Here is a 15,508-nt window from a genome sequence, read left to right on the forward strand (position 1 = left end):
ACAATTTTTATTGAAATGAGCTTATACCTGTCTCAACGATGGTCATATTCTTGAAAAAGTATTGTGTTATCAGTATCATATATCATTCCTTAGCAGACTGTATGGTCGGGCGTTGGGGCTAACAATCTCTCAGCCGTCTCTGGATCCCGACACGTATAGCCTATGTTATCATATGTTACATACTATCATGCGCAATATGTTATTCGATCCTGGTACATTAAATATTTTTGTGCAAAGTTTCTTCCTTTAGGAAATCTGAAGCTTTCCGGTTAAATCTGGTGTCGATCTAAGCTCAGGAAATTGAACATATGACTGATGGCAACAAACTCATGTTTTTTTGTCAAGAATGAAAGTGAAAATTTTGTCTTTCGAATGTTGTTACTTCCAGGGGGGTGTAGTACTGCACCAATGCCAAATGGCGCCAAAAAACCAAAAGGCTGTAAGCCACCATACGAACACAAGGAGACATGTCTCTATCAATGCGGGAAACGATACATTGAAAACGGTGGTGACAACGTAAGGACCTGCCGAAAAGGAAGCTGGACTGGGGACGACCTGGTCTGTGAATGTAAGTACTGTGTGTCTAACCTGGGTGTCAGCCTCCGTCGTGACTGGCTCAGCCCTTTCGCTTATCGTGGTTGGCAAGCGAACGGCTACTGTGTGTCACGGTGCTTACCATTTGCCGATGGTCCTCATGCCTAGCCTCCAATTTGGAGGCTAGGCATGAGGGCTCCAATGTTAACTGTTTTTTTTACACATAAACGAAACATATCATCTAATGATAAATAAAACAACACGTCCCCTTTACGCCAAGACTTGCTTTTGTAATACGAAAATATAAAATGTTATCAAATTTACTTTCATGTTAGATGCATTGTTCAATCCTAAGCTAAGTCTTTGAAATACTTTTGGGTAGGACGTCTATCTTGCGGAAATCTGAAGCTTTCTAGGTCAACATAGTGTCGAATTAATAAGAGCATGTGCTGTGATTTTTCCGTCTTCAATGAGCCTGATATTTGTCTTTTCAATGTTGTTTTCTATCAGTGGGACAACAATGCCCTTCACCACCAAGTCCACCCTCAACTATCCGAAGAAAATGCAGCCCCTCATTCACCCACGGGGAGTCATGTGGCTACGTATGCCGACCCGGGTTTATTCAAGTCAGTGGCAGCAACGAGAGGACCTGCGATAATGGAACATGGACTGGGACCGACCTGGTCTGTTCTCCAATGGGTACGTCTATCTTACATTCACTGATGCAGTGATGCTAAGTAAATTCCAAGGGTGTTCATACTGACATTGGATGCTGCTTACATGAGCATGAATTACGATTGTATAGTTGTCTATGGTGGTTTCATGTAACTGACGAAACACAACGGGTGTTATTTGAAACGTACTGACCGTTTCCAAAATCATATCCAGTTGCTTGAGTAACTGCGTTTTGGTGTGTCTCTTCTCTTTCTTTGCAGAATGACGCACAAACATTGAGTATTTCGATTGTTGTTATCAGCTGTTACAGGATCAGGAAATTGCCCTAGACCACCAAGCGTAAGATGCACCCAGCGGCTTGGCTGTGGGAGACCCTACGTAGTTGGGGCCGCCTGTTTGTACATATGCAGCAAACGTAGACCCAAGTGCGTTCCACAAAACCGCCTCTGGTTGTTGGTGTGCGTCAACGGGGGGGTCTGGCGGTGGATTGGTGGTAATAGCCCGACATGCAGACGTATGTATGCCATTGTGCCTAGTACTTTTTCACGCTTACATTGTTTATCATATATTTGCACATATAACGGGGGCCGCCCTAAGATGGTTCCCGTCGTAAGACGGTACGGATTTTTTGCTGATCTTATTATCCATAAGTACACCGTGTTTGTTGCCACTGACTATGCTGATTACAAAGGTAAATAACCAAGTCCATGCACACATAAGTACACCGTGTTTGTTGCCACTGACTATGCTGATTACAAAGGTAAATAAACCAAGTCCATGCACACAGCTTTAATTTGCATTCCAAGTATACTTTAACATATTTACTTCATGTTTTTTTAAAAACAGAATTCTAACAGTAATGTTGACAGTGCTGAATCACTGCGGTCACCGGCCTCTGCGTATTGGCGGCTCGTGTCGCTAACTATACCAACTCTTCCAAGCAGTCAAACAACTGCCATGATACACATAAATAAAGCTCCATTAGACACTATGGATATGGGTCTTCAAATGTTTGTTGAGTAGAGAAGCAACCAAAAGGAAGCGACGTAAACATTGCCACCATTGTACTCCCAAGGGAGTGTGGCCGTGAAGGTGGCAGACTAGAGAACGCTCCAAAGATTTATTTGACTGTAACAAAGGATTCGTGCTGTCTATGAAAATAAGACTTGATAGAGATATGTAGATAATATTTTCATATATAATCAGACAGAGTTTTGTTGATGTTGGCGGTGTCGTTTTTTCGTAATGCTTTTTATAGTCGGGCATTCACAATCAGTGCATTCAGCCCATTGCCCGTAAAAACATCAGCTGGATTGTTCTAGGTACAGCCTTCCTCATGTGAGACAAGAAGTACATACAGTCACGATTTTACTGTCAAAAGAAAGCTAAAATATCATACTATTAATTTTTTCTGTGTACTTGTGTAATTTACCACTTACTTCTGAAGAGAGCAAAATGTAAAAAAGCGTACCAAGTTAGGCACACTGTCCAGCGTAGCACAAAATTGGAAGGTTACATACACGAAATTGTCTCACAGTGTTTGCCGCTTGTAACACGCAGCGCGAAAGGTTCATGAACCACATGAATGCATTTCTTATTCAAGTATGTTGTTCAAATCTATGTGTAAAAAATTCAGTCATCAAAATTTGACCACTCTCAGGCAACTAGCGATGGAGCGCCATGAGTTTGAGCGCAAGAAAAAGCGTACCGTGTTGGGGCGCCGGGCACCTCCCGTTAAGAAACAAATTAACTAATAGTACGAAATATAGTAGCTCATAGAGTGATAGATAGATGTTGTGTAACTGCTAGGCCAGATGATATTGCAATATGTACATTAGGGATGTGTCAAGCTTTAAGCCATCCTTTAAGCTATGACGTGTTTAGACGGTGTAAGAAATATTGTGTTATTGCCTGCTAGATGTAACATTCGCAGTGCCATATCCAACCCCTGGTCCGTTAACTACGTTTGTGTAAGATATGCACCTTGAGGAAATCTTTCCGGTCAAATCTGATACAGAATTAAGAAAATGAACACAAATCGATTAAAAACATAGTCTGACAAATCTGTCTTCTCAATGTTGTTTTCAGGGGGAAATCAGTGTCATCCACCGCCACGTCCACCTTGCGCCCGCCATTTTGGCTGTCTCGCACCTTTCTTCCATTGCGAAGAATGCAGGTACCAGTGTTTGAAAAAGTGCACTGAAGAAGGCGGCGACAGGAAGTTGACATGTGATGACGGAAACTGGAACGGGATCCCTCTGGACTGTAAAAGTACGTATCACAGTGCCTAACATTTCCGAACTGCTTTCACGCCTCCATCTCCTCTCCAAGCAGAGGTTGATGGGGAAAATCGTGACTTTTTTTTCTTGTATGCCGTCTTTTCTGTCGGTGAAGTTAACTGAAAGAAAAGAGTAGCCTCCACCCATGCTTGTAAATGATTTCTTTTGGAAGACGCTCAATCCTACGACGCAACTGCAAAGAATCCTTAGATTGCTAGAATCGGCATCCAAAACTGTCCCATATTTTCGATGATGTTTAAAAGCCAGGACTAGCTAATGCAGGGTTAAAATATTTTGCAATTACCTTTTAAATGTTTCGTGCGCACTGAATTATTATTTCACTGGCAAATGAACTACTATTATTCTGAACCTTTCCAGTCAAGCCCAATATCGAATTTTAAAAGGTTAAGACGACTATGACTCGTCCGTTGATAATGTAAAACAAGAGCAAAATCGTCTTTATTTGTTTTTGTCTAGAATGCGTTATAAAATCTTTGAAATGTAATTCTTTATCACTAACAGTGAAATGTCCTGCACCACCAAGGCCACCTAACACCAAACCACCAACCGGCTGTGACTTCGAGTACACGCATGGTGAGAAATGTACGTATGCGTGCAAAAAGGGGTCCAGTAAAGTTGGCGGCGACAACATGCTGACCTGCGATGATGGAGCCTGGGCAGGACAACGCCTGATATGCAAAAGTACGTATGTCACGGTGTCTAATATTTCCTAACCGTTTGTATGCCTCCATGTATATTAAATATCCTCCTTGTTTATAAACCGTCGAGACTCCTTAGATTGCTAGTTTATAATCTGCTCAAATTTCCCCTTAAGCCACGACTTTTTTACGCATTGATATTAAAGATATAACGTTAGTGTTCTTATCTGTCAGATGTCATATTCAATCACTGATCTGAGTCTTTCCGGCCACACCTCATATCAAAAAACATGAGTATGACTCATTGGTTGACAATGTAGACAAAGACCAAATTCGTGTTTTCTTTCTAGAATGTATAACACTTCGAAAATTGTGCCTTTGGAATGTTCCATTTCGCCATTGCCAGACTATTGTGAAACTGAAGCTTTCCGGTCAAACCTGGTATCACCTCACCTCACCTATCACTTGACCCTTGACTTATGTTGGTGCACCATGACTCCATCCACTATTCTCCCCCACCGCTCTGTCCTCTGCTGCTCTCATGGCTTCGGCTAAACTCAAACCAGTCCACTCTCTGATGTTCTCTTCCCATCTTTTCCCCTGTCTTCCTTTCTTCCGGCGTCCTGGGACTGTCCCTTGTAGTATGTTTTTTACTAGCACATACAACCTTGTCACATGAACGAACCATAGATCTCAGCATTCGTTTCATTACAGTTGTTATCAAGTTGCCATGTGGTCATATGGCTTGTGCTACTTTGTCACGGACATCCTCGTTTGTGAAGCAGTCTAAGCATGTAATGCCCAGGATTTTCCCGTATCATCTTGTTTCCATTGAAATGATTTTTGTAACTCGGTTGTCGATGTCCATGTTTCGCAGCCATGTAAATGAATTGACAGAGTTCAACAAGAAACAAGAAATAGCCATGACTTCAAGTACCAGAGTTGATGTTTTCGAAAATTCGTATTTTCCCAGAACTATCGTCGAGTAGAATTTGTTATCATCAAGCACAGTAGGGGCATCTTCTCTGGATAGTTTTAAAGAACAATTGCAGATAGATGTGCAAAAGTTAGGTGTGACGGGATGTTCAGTGTAATATAACCAGCTGCTGCCGCGCCGCGTGCCTGCGAAGCTGGTGTGTTATGCCGAACGGCGGTTATACCGGCTATATAGATACAGATACAGAGTTAGGGCACGCATGAGGTTGATTTTGGATCTTAGACATATGTCCTTATCCTTCCGTATATATGGTGTTGAGCCTAGCTGGTGCGGCTACTGTCTGTGCAATCCTCGCTGAAGTCCTTCGTCATATATGACTGAACCAAGATACTTGAATTTTGGCCCTTCTTCTAGCCATGTTGTACCTAGTTTTATTGTGGCATTAAAGCCGTGAGCATTGTTATCACCTCCGTGAAATGTCATGGAGGTTATATTTTACCCTGCGTTTGTCTGCGTCTTAATTCTCTCTAAGAAGATATTAAACAAGTGTGGGGGACAGAAGGTATCTCTGACGCACTCCGACTGTCGTTAGGAGCCATCTTCCAATACTGCCATTTCCTCTTTCAGTTGATGTTAGGTTACAAGACTGGTCACATGTACCTTCCAGCTAGCCTGAGCATCCTGGCCTATCTTTGTATTACAATCTTCTTGAATTATTTCAACATCCTTTTTAGCTACTTTGTTTATTGTCTCTTGGAGATGGGAGTAAAAGTCTTCTATTACGCTATCTATCATCATAGTCATTTGTAGGTGACATGTAAACTAAGACTTCTTGTTTTGTTCTTTTCTAGAATGGGTTAGAATGCAAATTATGTGCGTGTTTTAATGTTCTTTTCTATCACTACCAGAGGACTGTGTTGATGCACCAGACCCAGACCATACGAATAGAGCTGGCTGTGCCGCCCCCTACATACATGGCGAGGTTTGTAACTACCAATGCAAAGTCGGGTACACTGAAGACGGCGGCGACAAAATGCGGACATGCGATGATGGAGCCTGGACTGGGAACGATCTGGACTGTAAAGGTACGTATGTCACGTGTCTATAAAGCTACCAGTTCCTCAAAGTTTTCCTGCGTTCATTAACCTGGATTCGATCATCAGTAGTAACAAGCGAAAAGTTTGAGCCAGTGGTTACTATGGAGGACCGCACCCAGGCTATCCAATGATGCCATACATGTGCATTTTCTTAACCATCGCGAACCTTAGATTGTCAGAATAGGAATCATAATCTGTCCCCAATTTTCCCACGCAGTGTTAGAATGTTGGATTAGTACTTGTTGTAATTTGCGCAACGCCTTATCCCGTCAACTTGTCTTTGATCTACTAAATCTGAAGCTTTTCAGTCAAACCTGATATGGAATTCTCAAAAATTACCATCAGCATGACTCGTCAATTTAACTAACTTATTGCTTTGTTCGTATCTAGAATGCGCTCTACTTTTGAAAATTATGTGTTGGAATGTTCTTTTCTATCACTGGCAGAGAACTGTGATGATGCACCAGACCCAGACCATACGGTTCGAGCTGGCTGTGACGACCCCTACATACATGACGAGGTTTGTAACTACCAATGCAAAGTCGGGTACACTGAAGACGGCGGCGACAAAATGCGGAAATGCGATGATGGATCCTGGACTGGGAACGATCTGAACTGTAAAGGTACGTATGTCACCCTGCCTACCATTTCCTAACTGTTTTACGCCTCCAATCATGCCATGTATGGCTCGTTCTCATTTAAATGTCGAAATGCTGTCGCCTGACCTTACGCCTTGATATGGACTCCAGGAGCAAAGTATAGACAACATCACTGGTTCCTTCGTTTTTCCACAACGCCGGTAATGTTTTACAAAAGATGCACAACAACATTCGTATTGGTTGATGGCTTTGAAGGCTATTATAGCCTCGGGTGGGATTTCAACCCCTAAAAAATGGCTGTCTCCTGAGAAGAAACGAAGAATTCAATTAGTAGCCAAAAATGTAACAATTCTGTTCCCAGAATGATTGTTCGGTAGGTGAAACCAGCTACCCAGGCCCTCTGCCCGATCACGTCAGATCCCTCCTGTCACTGATCTTGAAGGCTGTGTGAGGTGGTTTATGCCTGTCGCCAAATTCGGTAACAAACGTTACCACCATGAGTACGATGGTTGACACGGTTGTATTATCCACGTATAAGACTAGAAATGACCATTTTTGTGACGCTATACAGTTTTTCTGGCTTTCTAAAGAAACAAGAAAGGGTTCTTGACTGTCATTTGTTTCCCACCTTGCTTAACAAAATGTTGTACAGAAATGACTGCAACAAACGTTACCATTGTTCGATGCTGTCTAAGCTTTCTATTTGACCTGGTGTAAAAAGCTGCCCACTTTTTAAATGTTCCTAGGGACGTCCACTTATACCTAAATGATGTAGTCAATAAGGTGAGTCCTTTCGAAGAAAACAGGGTAAAGTCTACTGTTGTAACAAACGTTACTGGTAACGTTTGTTACCTGCCCTGTAATGCATTACCAATGGGACCGAAAATAATAAGTTGCCATTTTTTGGCTATGGTTAAAAGAGGAATTTTCCTAAACAACCAGGTAGTTTTCACTGAAAATAAAGCCGATTTATTTTTTGACCCAAAATATGCCATTTTCGACATTTCAATGAGAGCGAGTGGTATGTGAAATAATGATGATGATGAGTGGTTCATTCGATTAAAATACATCGCAGCATTTGAAGTTAAATTTCGCAAAGGTTAGGAAATCTTAGATCGATTCAAATCGGAATTCGAATCTGTTCCAAGTTCTGCCTTAACCCAAGACTTGTTGCAAATATAGAATACAACACGGTGTATTCCGTATCACCCGAGGTGCCAGCCCGACGGCGGGAAGGATCGCCCGAAGGCCGGAGGGTGATCCGACCCGCGGGAGGGCTGAGACCGAGGGTGATGCGGAATACACCGTGTTGTATTTTATTTATGTCATACCCACCTGAGAAAACACATATTTCGATGCGAAATGCACCAGAAGTTGAGAAAATATTGTGTCCTCGAACAAAAGATTGTAACAACAGCAATTCTAACGTCTGAATCCGGTATTCGAATTGTCAACCGTGCCGTATTCGGCCCGTTCGAAATAGCTCAATTTACTCGAAGGAAGCCTGTGTGATGCAACTTAGAACCGGAACACCCGTATCGAACGTTTTCGCGTCACAGGTATGACATAATGTTAAATATGACCTGTTAAAACTTGAATGTTGCATAATCAATCCTTTTGTCCATGAACTACTACTCTTTCCTGTCAAAAGTACCATCAGATATGGCTCTTCAGGTTGAGAAAGTAAACCACGAATGCCTTCTGTTCTTTGTTTAACATACAACAAACCTTTCGGGTGTGTTATTTCTTTGGAATGTTCTTTTCTATCACTACCAGAGTGTGATCCGCCACCAATGCCACAGAACACGATTATAGTCGGCATCTGTAATCCTCCCTACCTGCAAGATCACATTTGTAACTACGCTTGCGATTCCGGATACAGTTATGACAGCGGTGACGAATACCTCACCTGCATTGATGGAGACTGGGTCGGGGACGAACTGGTCTGTAAAAGTAGGTGTATGTCTATATGTAGCTACTAGTTCCTGACTGTTTGCCTCCATTCATTCTCCATGTACCATCATCACTACGTAGTATTAACCGCTTAACAAGCGAACAGATTGAGCCAGTGGTTACTATGGAGGACCACACCCAGGCTATCCAATGATGCCATACATGTGACTTTTCTTAACCATCGGGACACCTTAGATTATCAAAGTAGGAATCAGAATCTGTCCCCAATTCTCCCACGCCATAACGCAGTGTTAGAATTTTGGATGTTAGTAATTGTTGCAACCTGCGCAACGCCTCATCCGGGCAACTAGTCTTTGATTTACTAAATCTGAAGCTTTCCAGTCAAACCTGGAATGAAAAATAACAACCAACATGACTCGTCGACTGACGTGCAGACAACTAAGACTAAATTCTTGTTTTGTTCTTATCTAGAATGCGTTAGACTTTTAATTATGTGTTGTAAATTTCTTTTCTATAACTGCCAGAGGACTGTGATGATGCACCAGATCCAGACCATGCGGATATAGATGACTGTGAAGACCCCTACACACATGGGGAGGTTTGTACTTACCAGTGCTGGTCCATGTACACTGAAGACGGCGGCGACAACACGCGGGAATGCAATGATGGAGCCTGGACAGGAACCGATCTGGAATGTAAAGGTATGTATGTCACGTGCCTATAAAGCTACCAGGTTTATCCGGGCAACTAGTCTTTGATTTACTAAATCTGAAGCTTTCCAGTCAAACCTGGAATGAAAAATAACAACCAGCATGACTCGTCGACGGACATGCAGACAGCTAAGACTAAATTCTTGTTTTGTTCTTATCTAGAATGCGTTAGAATACAAATTATGCGTTTGAATGTTCTTTTCTATCACTACCAGCTCGGACTCATTACTCGTCGATTTACAACTAAATTCTTGCTTTATTCTTATCTAGAATGCGTTATTTATTAGACTTTTAATTATGTGCTGTAATATTCTTTTCTATCACTACCAGAGGACTGTGTTGATGCACCAGACCCAGACCATACGAATAGAGCTGGCTGTGCCGCCCCCTACACACATGGGGAGGTTTGTAACTACCAATGCAAAGTCGGGTACACTGAAGACGGCGGCGACAAAATGCGGACATGCGATGATGGAGCCTGGACTGGGAACGATCTGGACTGTAAAGGTACGTATGTCACCCTGCCTACCATTTCCTAACTGTTTTACGACTCCAATCATGCCATGTATGTGAAATAATGATGATGATGAGTGGTTCATTCGATTAAAATACATCGCAGCATTTGAAGTTAAATTTCGCAAAGGTTGGGAAATCTTAGATCGATTCAAATCGGAATTCGAATCTGTTCCAAGTTCTGCCTTAACCCGAGACTTGATACAAATATAGAATACAACACGGTGTATTCCGTATCACCCGAGGTGCCAGCCCGACGGCGGGAAGGATCGCCCGAAGGCCGGAGGGTGATCCGACCCGCGGGAGGGCTGAGACCGAGGGTGATGCGGAATACACCGTGTTGTATTTTATTTATGTCATACCCACCTGAGAAAACACATATTTCGATGCGAAATGCACCAGAAGTTGAGAAAATATTGTGTCCTCGAACAAAAGATTGTAACAACAGCAATTCTAACGTCTGAATCCGGTATTCGAATTGTCAACCGTGCCGTATTCGGCCCGTTCGAAATAGCTCAATTTACTCGAAGGAAGCCTGTGTGATGCAAGTTAGAACCGGAACACCCGTATCGAACGTTTTCGCGTCACAGGTATGACATAATGTTAAATATGACCTGTTAAAACTTGAATGTTGCATAATCAATCCTTTTGTCCATGAACTACTACTCTTTCCTGTCAAAAGTACCATCAGATATGGCTCTTCAGGTTGACAATGTAAACCACGAATGCCTTCTGTTCTTTGTTTAACATACAACAAACCTTTCGAGTGTGTTCTTTCTTTGGAATGTTCTTTTCTATCACTACCAGAGTGTGATCCGCCACCAATGCCACAGAACACGATTATAGTCGGCATCTGTAATCCTCCCTACCTGCAAGATCACATTTGTAACTAGAGTTCGGCGACCTCATACCTCCATGAAAATTTAGAGCTTTCCTAAATTTAATGAAATTGACTAACACATAGACATAATTTATGCATGGTGTTGTTCATCATTGACTAACGTACACATGTCACAATTATAAAATTCCCATTATTAATCATAAAGCGGTTTTGCAATTTTTACATAAATTATGCAAATAAGCTCCTCATTACCATATTTGGTATCTGCTTATACTCCACCTATCATAATTAACATGTGTTACATTTATTGAAGTCCAGTTATTGAAAATAATGGAATTATACAATTTCCTCATTAATTATGCAAATTAAGTCCTCGTTTGCATAACATGTATACCATTATGAACATCTTTGTCTAAGGTACCCGCATGCCTAATATGATGCCAATCTGTCAATCCTTTCTGCAGTTATCCGCTTTGGAGTGTCTTGAAAAAAACGCCCCTGCAGTTCCACAACTAAATGTTAGAGGGCTGAAACTTGCTCCACTTGGTCATGGCACTAAAAGCTATCTACCACCTAAATGTCAAGACCATAGCATGTCTGGAACAAGAGATACATTGAAAAAAACTGCTATGATATAATATTCTCATTAATTATGCAAATGTACTCCAATTTTGCATAATTAGTATCTTATCTTGTACAACATTGTCTAAGGTACCTACATACCAAAAATCATGAAAATTCGTTGTTCCCTTCTTGAGTTATCGTCTTCAGAAGTTTTTGACAAAAATGCCCCTGCTATCCCAAAATTAGACGCTAGGGGGCCCAAACTTACGTCATTTCTTCCTGAGCACAAGAGCTATCTAATACTCAAAAATCGTGGCCATAGCTTGTTCAGAACACCGAAATAGCAAAACCGGAAGTTGCGCTGCAGTACCAAGGGGAGCCGCTAGGGGGCCCAAAATCTAATCATTTCCAGCTTTCATCACACACTACCAACACACCAAGTATGAAACCAATCCACCCAGCCGTTCTTGAGTTATTTTGTTTACACACACACACACACACAAACACACAAACGCGGGGTAAAATATAACCTCCATGACATTTCATGGAGGTAACTACGCTTGCGATTCCGGATACAGTTATGACAGCGGTGACGAATACCTCACCTGCATTGATGGAGACTGGGTCGGGGACGAACTGGTCTGTAAAAGTAGGTGTATGTCTATATGTAGCTACTAGTTCCTGACTGTTTGCCTCCATTCATTCTCCATGTACCATCATCACTACGTAGTATTAACCGCTTAACAAGCGAACAGATTGAGCCAGTGGTTACTATGGAGGACCACACCCAGGCTATCCAATGATGCCATACATGTGACTTTTCTTAACCATCGGGACACCTTAGATTATCAAAGTAGGAATCAGGATCTGTCCCAAATTTTCCCACGCAGAGTTAGAGTATTTGATTTTAGTATTTGTTGTAACCTGCGCAACGCCTTATCCGGGCAACTAGTATTTGTCTACTAAATCTGAAGCTGTCCGGTCAAACCTGGAATGGAATAATGAAAAAGGACAACCAGCATGACTGGTCGATTGACATTCTTGTTTTGTTCCTTTCTAGAATGCGTTAGACTTTTAATTATGTGTTGTAATGTTCTTTCTATCACTGCCAGAGGACTGCGATGATGCACCAGAACCAGACCATGCGGATATAGATGGCTGTGAAGACCCCTACACACATGACGAGGTTTGTACCTACCAGTGCTGGTCCATGTACACTGAAGACGGCGGCGACAACACGCGGAGATGCGATGATGGAACCTGGACTGGGAGCGATCTGGACTGTAAAGGTATGTATGTCACGTGCCTATAAAGCTACCAGGTCCTGACAGTTTGCCCTTGTTCATTAGCCTGGGTTCTATCCTCAAAAGTAGCTTAACAAGCGAAAAGACACGAGAAGATTGGGCCACTGGCTACTATGGAGGACCGCACCCGTACGCAGGGTATCCAATGATGCCATACATGTGAATTTTCTTAACCATCTGGAAACATTAGAGTAGGAATTATAATCTGTCCCAAATTCTCTGACGCAGCGTTAGGATGAGTAGCAGTTGCAACAAGTACAACGTCTTATCCGGCCAACAAGTCTTTTAACTACTAAATCTGAAGCTTTCCCGTCAAACCTGGAATGGAATTCTGAAAAATTACAACCGGCATGACTCGTAGATTGACATGCAAACTAAGACTAAATTCTTGTTTTGTTATTTTATAGAACACGTTGAAAATTATGTTTTGGAATGTTCTTTTCTATCACTACCAGAGGACTGTTATGATCCACCAGACCCAGCCAATGCGGATAGAGCTGACTGTGCCTATCCCTACACACATGGGATGGTATGTAACTACCAATGCCAAACCGATTACAATAAAGTCGGCGGCGACGACACGCTGAAATGCGAAGATGGAACCTGGACCGGAAGCCCACTGGAGTGTGAAAGTAAGTATGTCACGGTACCTTTCAGTTCCTAACTGTTTACACCTCCATTCATGCCATGTATGTGTATTTTTGGGAGTGAAGGGCCTTAGCTCCTATTTTGCTCCAATCCTTAGATTGCTAGAGAAATTTCTCACTGCGTTAAAATATTGCATTGTTGTCTGTAAGATGTATCACCTAATGCTTTATCCATTCCATTACTAAATCTGAAGCTTTCCAGTCAAAACCACGAGTTCAATTAAAGACTAATGAACATGAGTATGGAACCGTTATTCGGTTGATATGTAAGATAGGGCCAAATTCTTGTTTGTTTTCTGTCTAGAAAGCCTTAAACTTGACAATTGTTTATGTATATGAAACTGTTGCTTTCTATCATTGCCAGTGGAGCCGACCGAGGAAATGCCGAAAAGTACGTATCTTTTTTAATTGACTTTCTGTAATAGTGACTGGGACTAACCTGATATGCTCAGATAAAGGCATTATCACTATTAATCATTTCGCAACCGACAGGAACCTTTAAAGCACTAATCTAAACTCATAAGCCAGTCATCTACCTCGCCCGTCAGGCCATGTAGATTTGATTATATGGATGAAATCCTCTGGGAATAAAAGATTGATGCGAGCGTGCGAATAAAAAAAAAGAATATAGTATTCCGAACAATAGATTCCTCATTTTTGTTCTTTGTTCTATTGATGAGAACTATAATTTTACCCATCGTATTTTTTAGTGTTCGAGACTGACTAGAGGTCCCGTGCGAAGTTTTGTGGCAGGACCGAGAACTGTTGCTCCAAGGATTGTGGACGCACCTGTTTAAAAATCTTCTATAAGGGCAAGTCAATAAAGATCTGACTTGAACCACTTCCGGTTATTGCAAACGGCTGAATTTGCACGTGTGTCATAATACATACATACTAGTATTTTCATGGGTCAAATACTTATTTTCATTTCTGAGCGTAACTCTTAGCTGCCATGGCCGAGTGAGGTGTGGCAGTGAAGACAGTTGAATCTGAGCGGTCATCAGGTCAGCAGTGTGTTCGTGTAATGCTTACTTAAACTTATTTTCCTTGGACTAAGCGAGACGAAACATGGCCAACGTATTGGTGTTTTACAACCACACAAGTCTACGTAAGCATTTGGACCCTAGTGACCGCTATGAATTATAGCTTTACTATTACAGATCACTCCATAAAAGCAGCTGGAAAACTGTAAAAGTCAAGATACGAAAACAAACGTGTTACTTATAGAGATCTGTAGTCTTTTTCAACATGTGCAATTTCAGTCCCCAACAATGATTGGAAGTGAGTCAGGACAAGTAATGATTGAGCAACCCGAGTATGGTTAGAATAGACAGCAATAATAATCCTCTGTATAGCTTCCTTTTGTGATTGCCACAGAACGCTAATTTTCAGAAATGTGCTTTGTATGTTGTTAAACTAGAATGTTTTTTCTTAGATTAGTTATAAGCTCCTGTTGATCGACTGGAAACTATAACGCAAATTGTACTGATATTTGTCATTATACCCACCGTGTAGAGAATTTATAGCATAGCGTGTTGAAGACAAATTTATCTTTCTTTAGGCTGGTGTCAATTATGTACTGAAACGCAATACTATTTCATAGTGATATTACCTGCGAATTGAATATTTAAGAATCATTTAATCTATATTTAGTCAGTACTGCTACTTACTGTTTGTGTGATGTGGTAAAGACAATTGTTTTACTTCCTTATAACACTGTACATTTGAACGTTTTTGCGGGACTTATTTTTGCGGCTAGTCGTCGAAATAGATCTTCACGGTGTTTTACGTTTGCAGTTTAAAGTAATAAGTGGCAAGATAGTCGAATTATGTAATTGTTAATTCGCGACAACATACTTATTCATACATATATAGTGCAGAGGTCACTGCAAGAACAATACCATCGAGAACATGTCAAGATTTTCAGTATGTAGCAATAGACATGGTCACCGGAGTAACTAAAAATTTACATATGGTTTGGTCGATGAAGGTTACACATCCAAGTAATAAGAAACTGCAAATTTTTGGAAAATCATATCCAGTTGTTTCAGTAACTATTTTTTGGCGTTCCAAAATCATATCCAGTTGTTTCAGTAACTACTTTTGGGCGTTCCAAAATTATATCCAGTTGTTTCAGTAACTACTTTTTGGCGTTCCAAAATCATATCCAGTTGTTTCAGTAACTACTTTTTGGCGTTCCAAAATCATATCCAGTTGTTTCAGTAACTACTTTTT

General features: G+C 41.4%; 1 protein-coding gene across 1 annotated transcript; it reads left to right on the plus strand.

Annotated features, from left to right (window-relative positions):
* The first annotated feature begins 1,054 nt into the window (after positions 1-1,054).
* LOC118421921 (P-selectin-like) lies at positions 1,055-14,000 on the plus strand. The gene is made up of 11 exons (XM_035829424.1): positions 1,055-1,160; positions 4,011-4,082; positions 5,993-6,169; positions 6,628-6,804; positions 8,557-8,733; positions 9,219-9,395; positions 9,735-9,911; positions 12,435-12,611; positions 13,082-13,258; positions 13,638-13,664; positions 13,984-14,000. The coding sequence occupies exons 1-11, from the start codon at positions 1,055-1,057 to the stop codon at positions 13,998-14,000; spliced, it is 1,461 nt and encodes a 486-aa protein (XP_035685317.1).
* Positions 14,001-15,508: the final 1,508 nt, after the last annotated feature.

Source organism: Branchiostoma floridae, chromosome 8 (genome assembly GCF_000003815.2).
Source record: "Branchiostoma floridae strain S238N-H82 chromosome 8, Bfl_VNyyK, whole genome shotgun sequence".
In the NCBI taxonomy this organism is placed as follows: domain Eukaryota; kingdom Metazoa; phylum Chordata; class Leptocardii; order Amphioxiformes; family Branchiostomatidae; genus Branchiostoma; species Branchiostoma floridae.

Coding starts and splice junctions, on each gene's coding strand:
- LOC118421921 (XM_035829424.1), top strand. CDS start 1,055: ATGCCCTTCACCACCAAGTCCACCCTCAACTATCCGAAGAAAATGCAG. Junction 1,161..4,010: donor GCCGACCCGGGTTTATTCAA/GTCAGTGGCAGC, acceptor TATCACTAACAG/TGAAATGTCCTGCACCACCA. Junction 6,805..8,556: donor GAACGATCTGAACTGTAAAG/GTACGTATGTCA, acceptor TATCACTACCAG/AGTGTGATCCGCCACCAATG.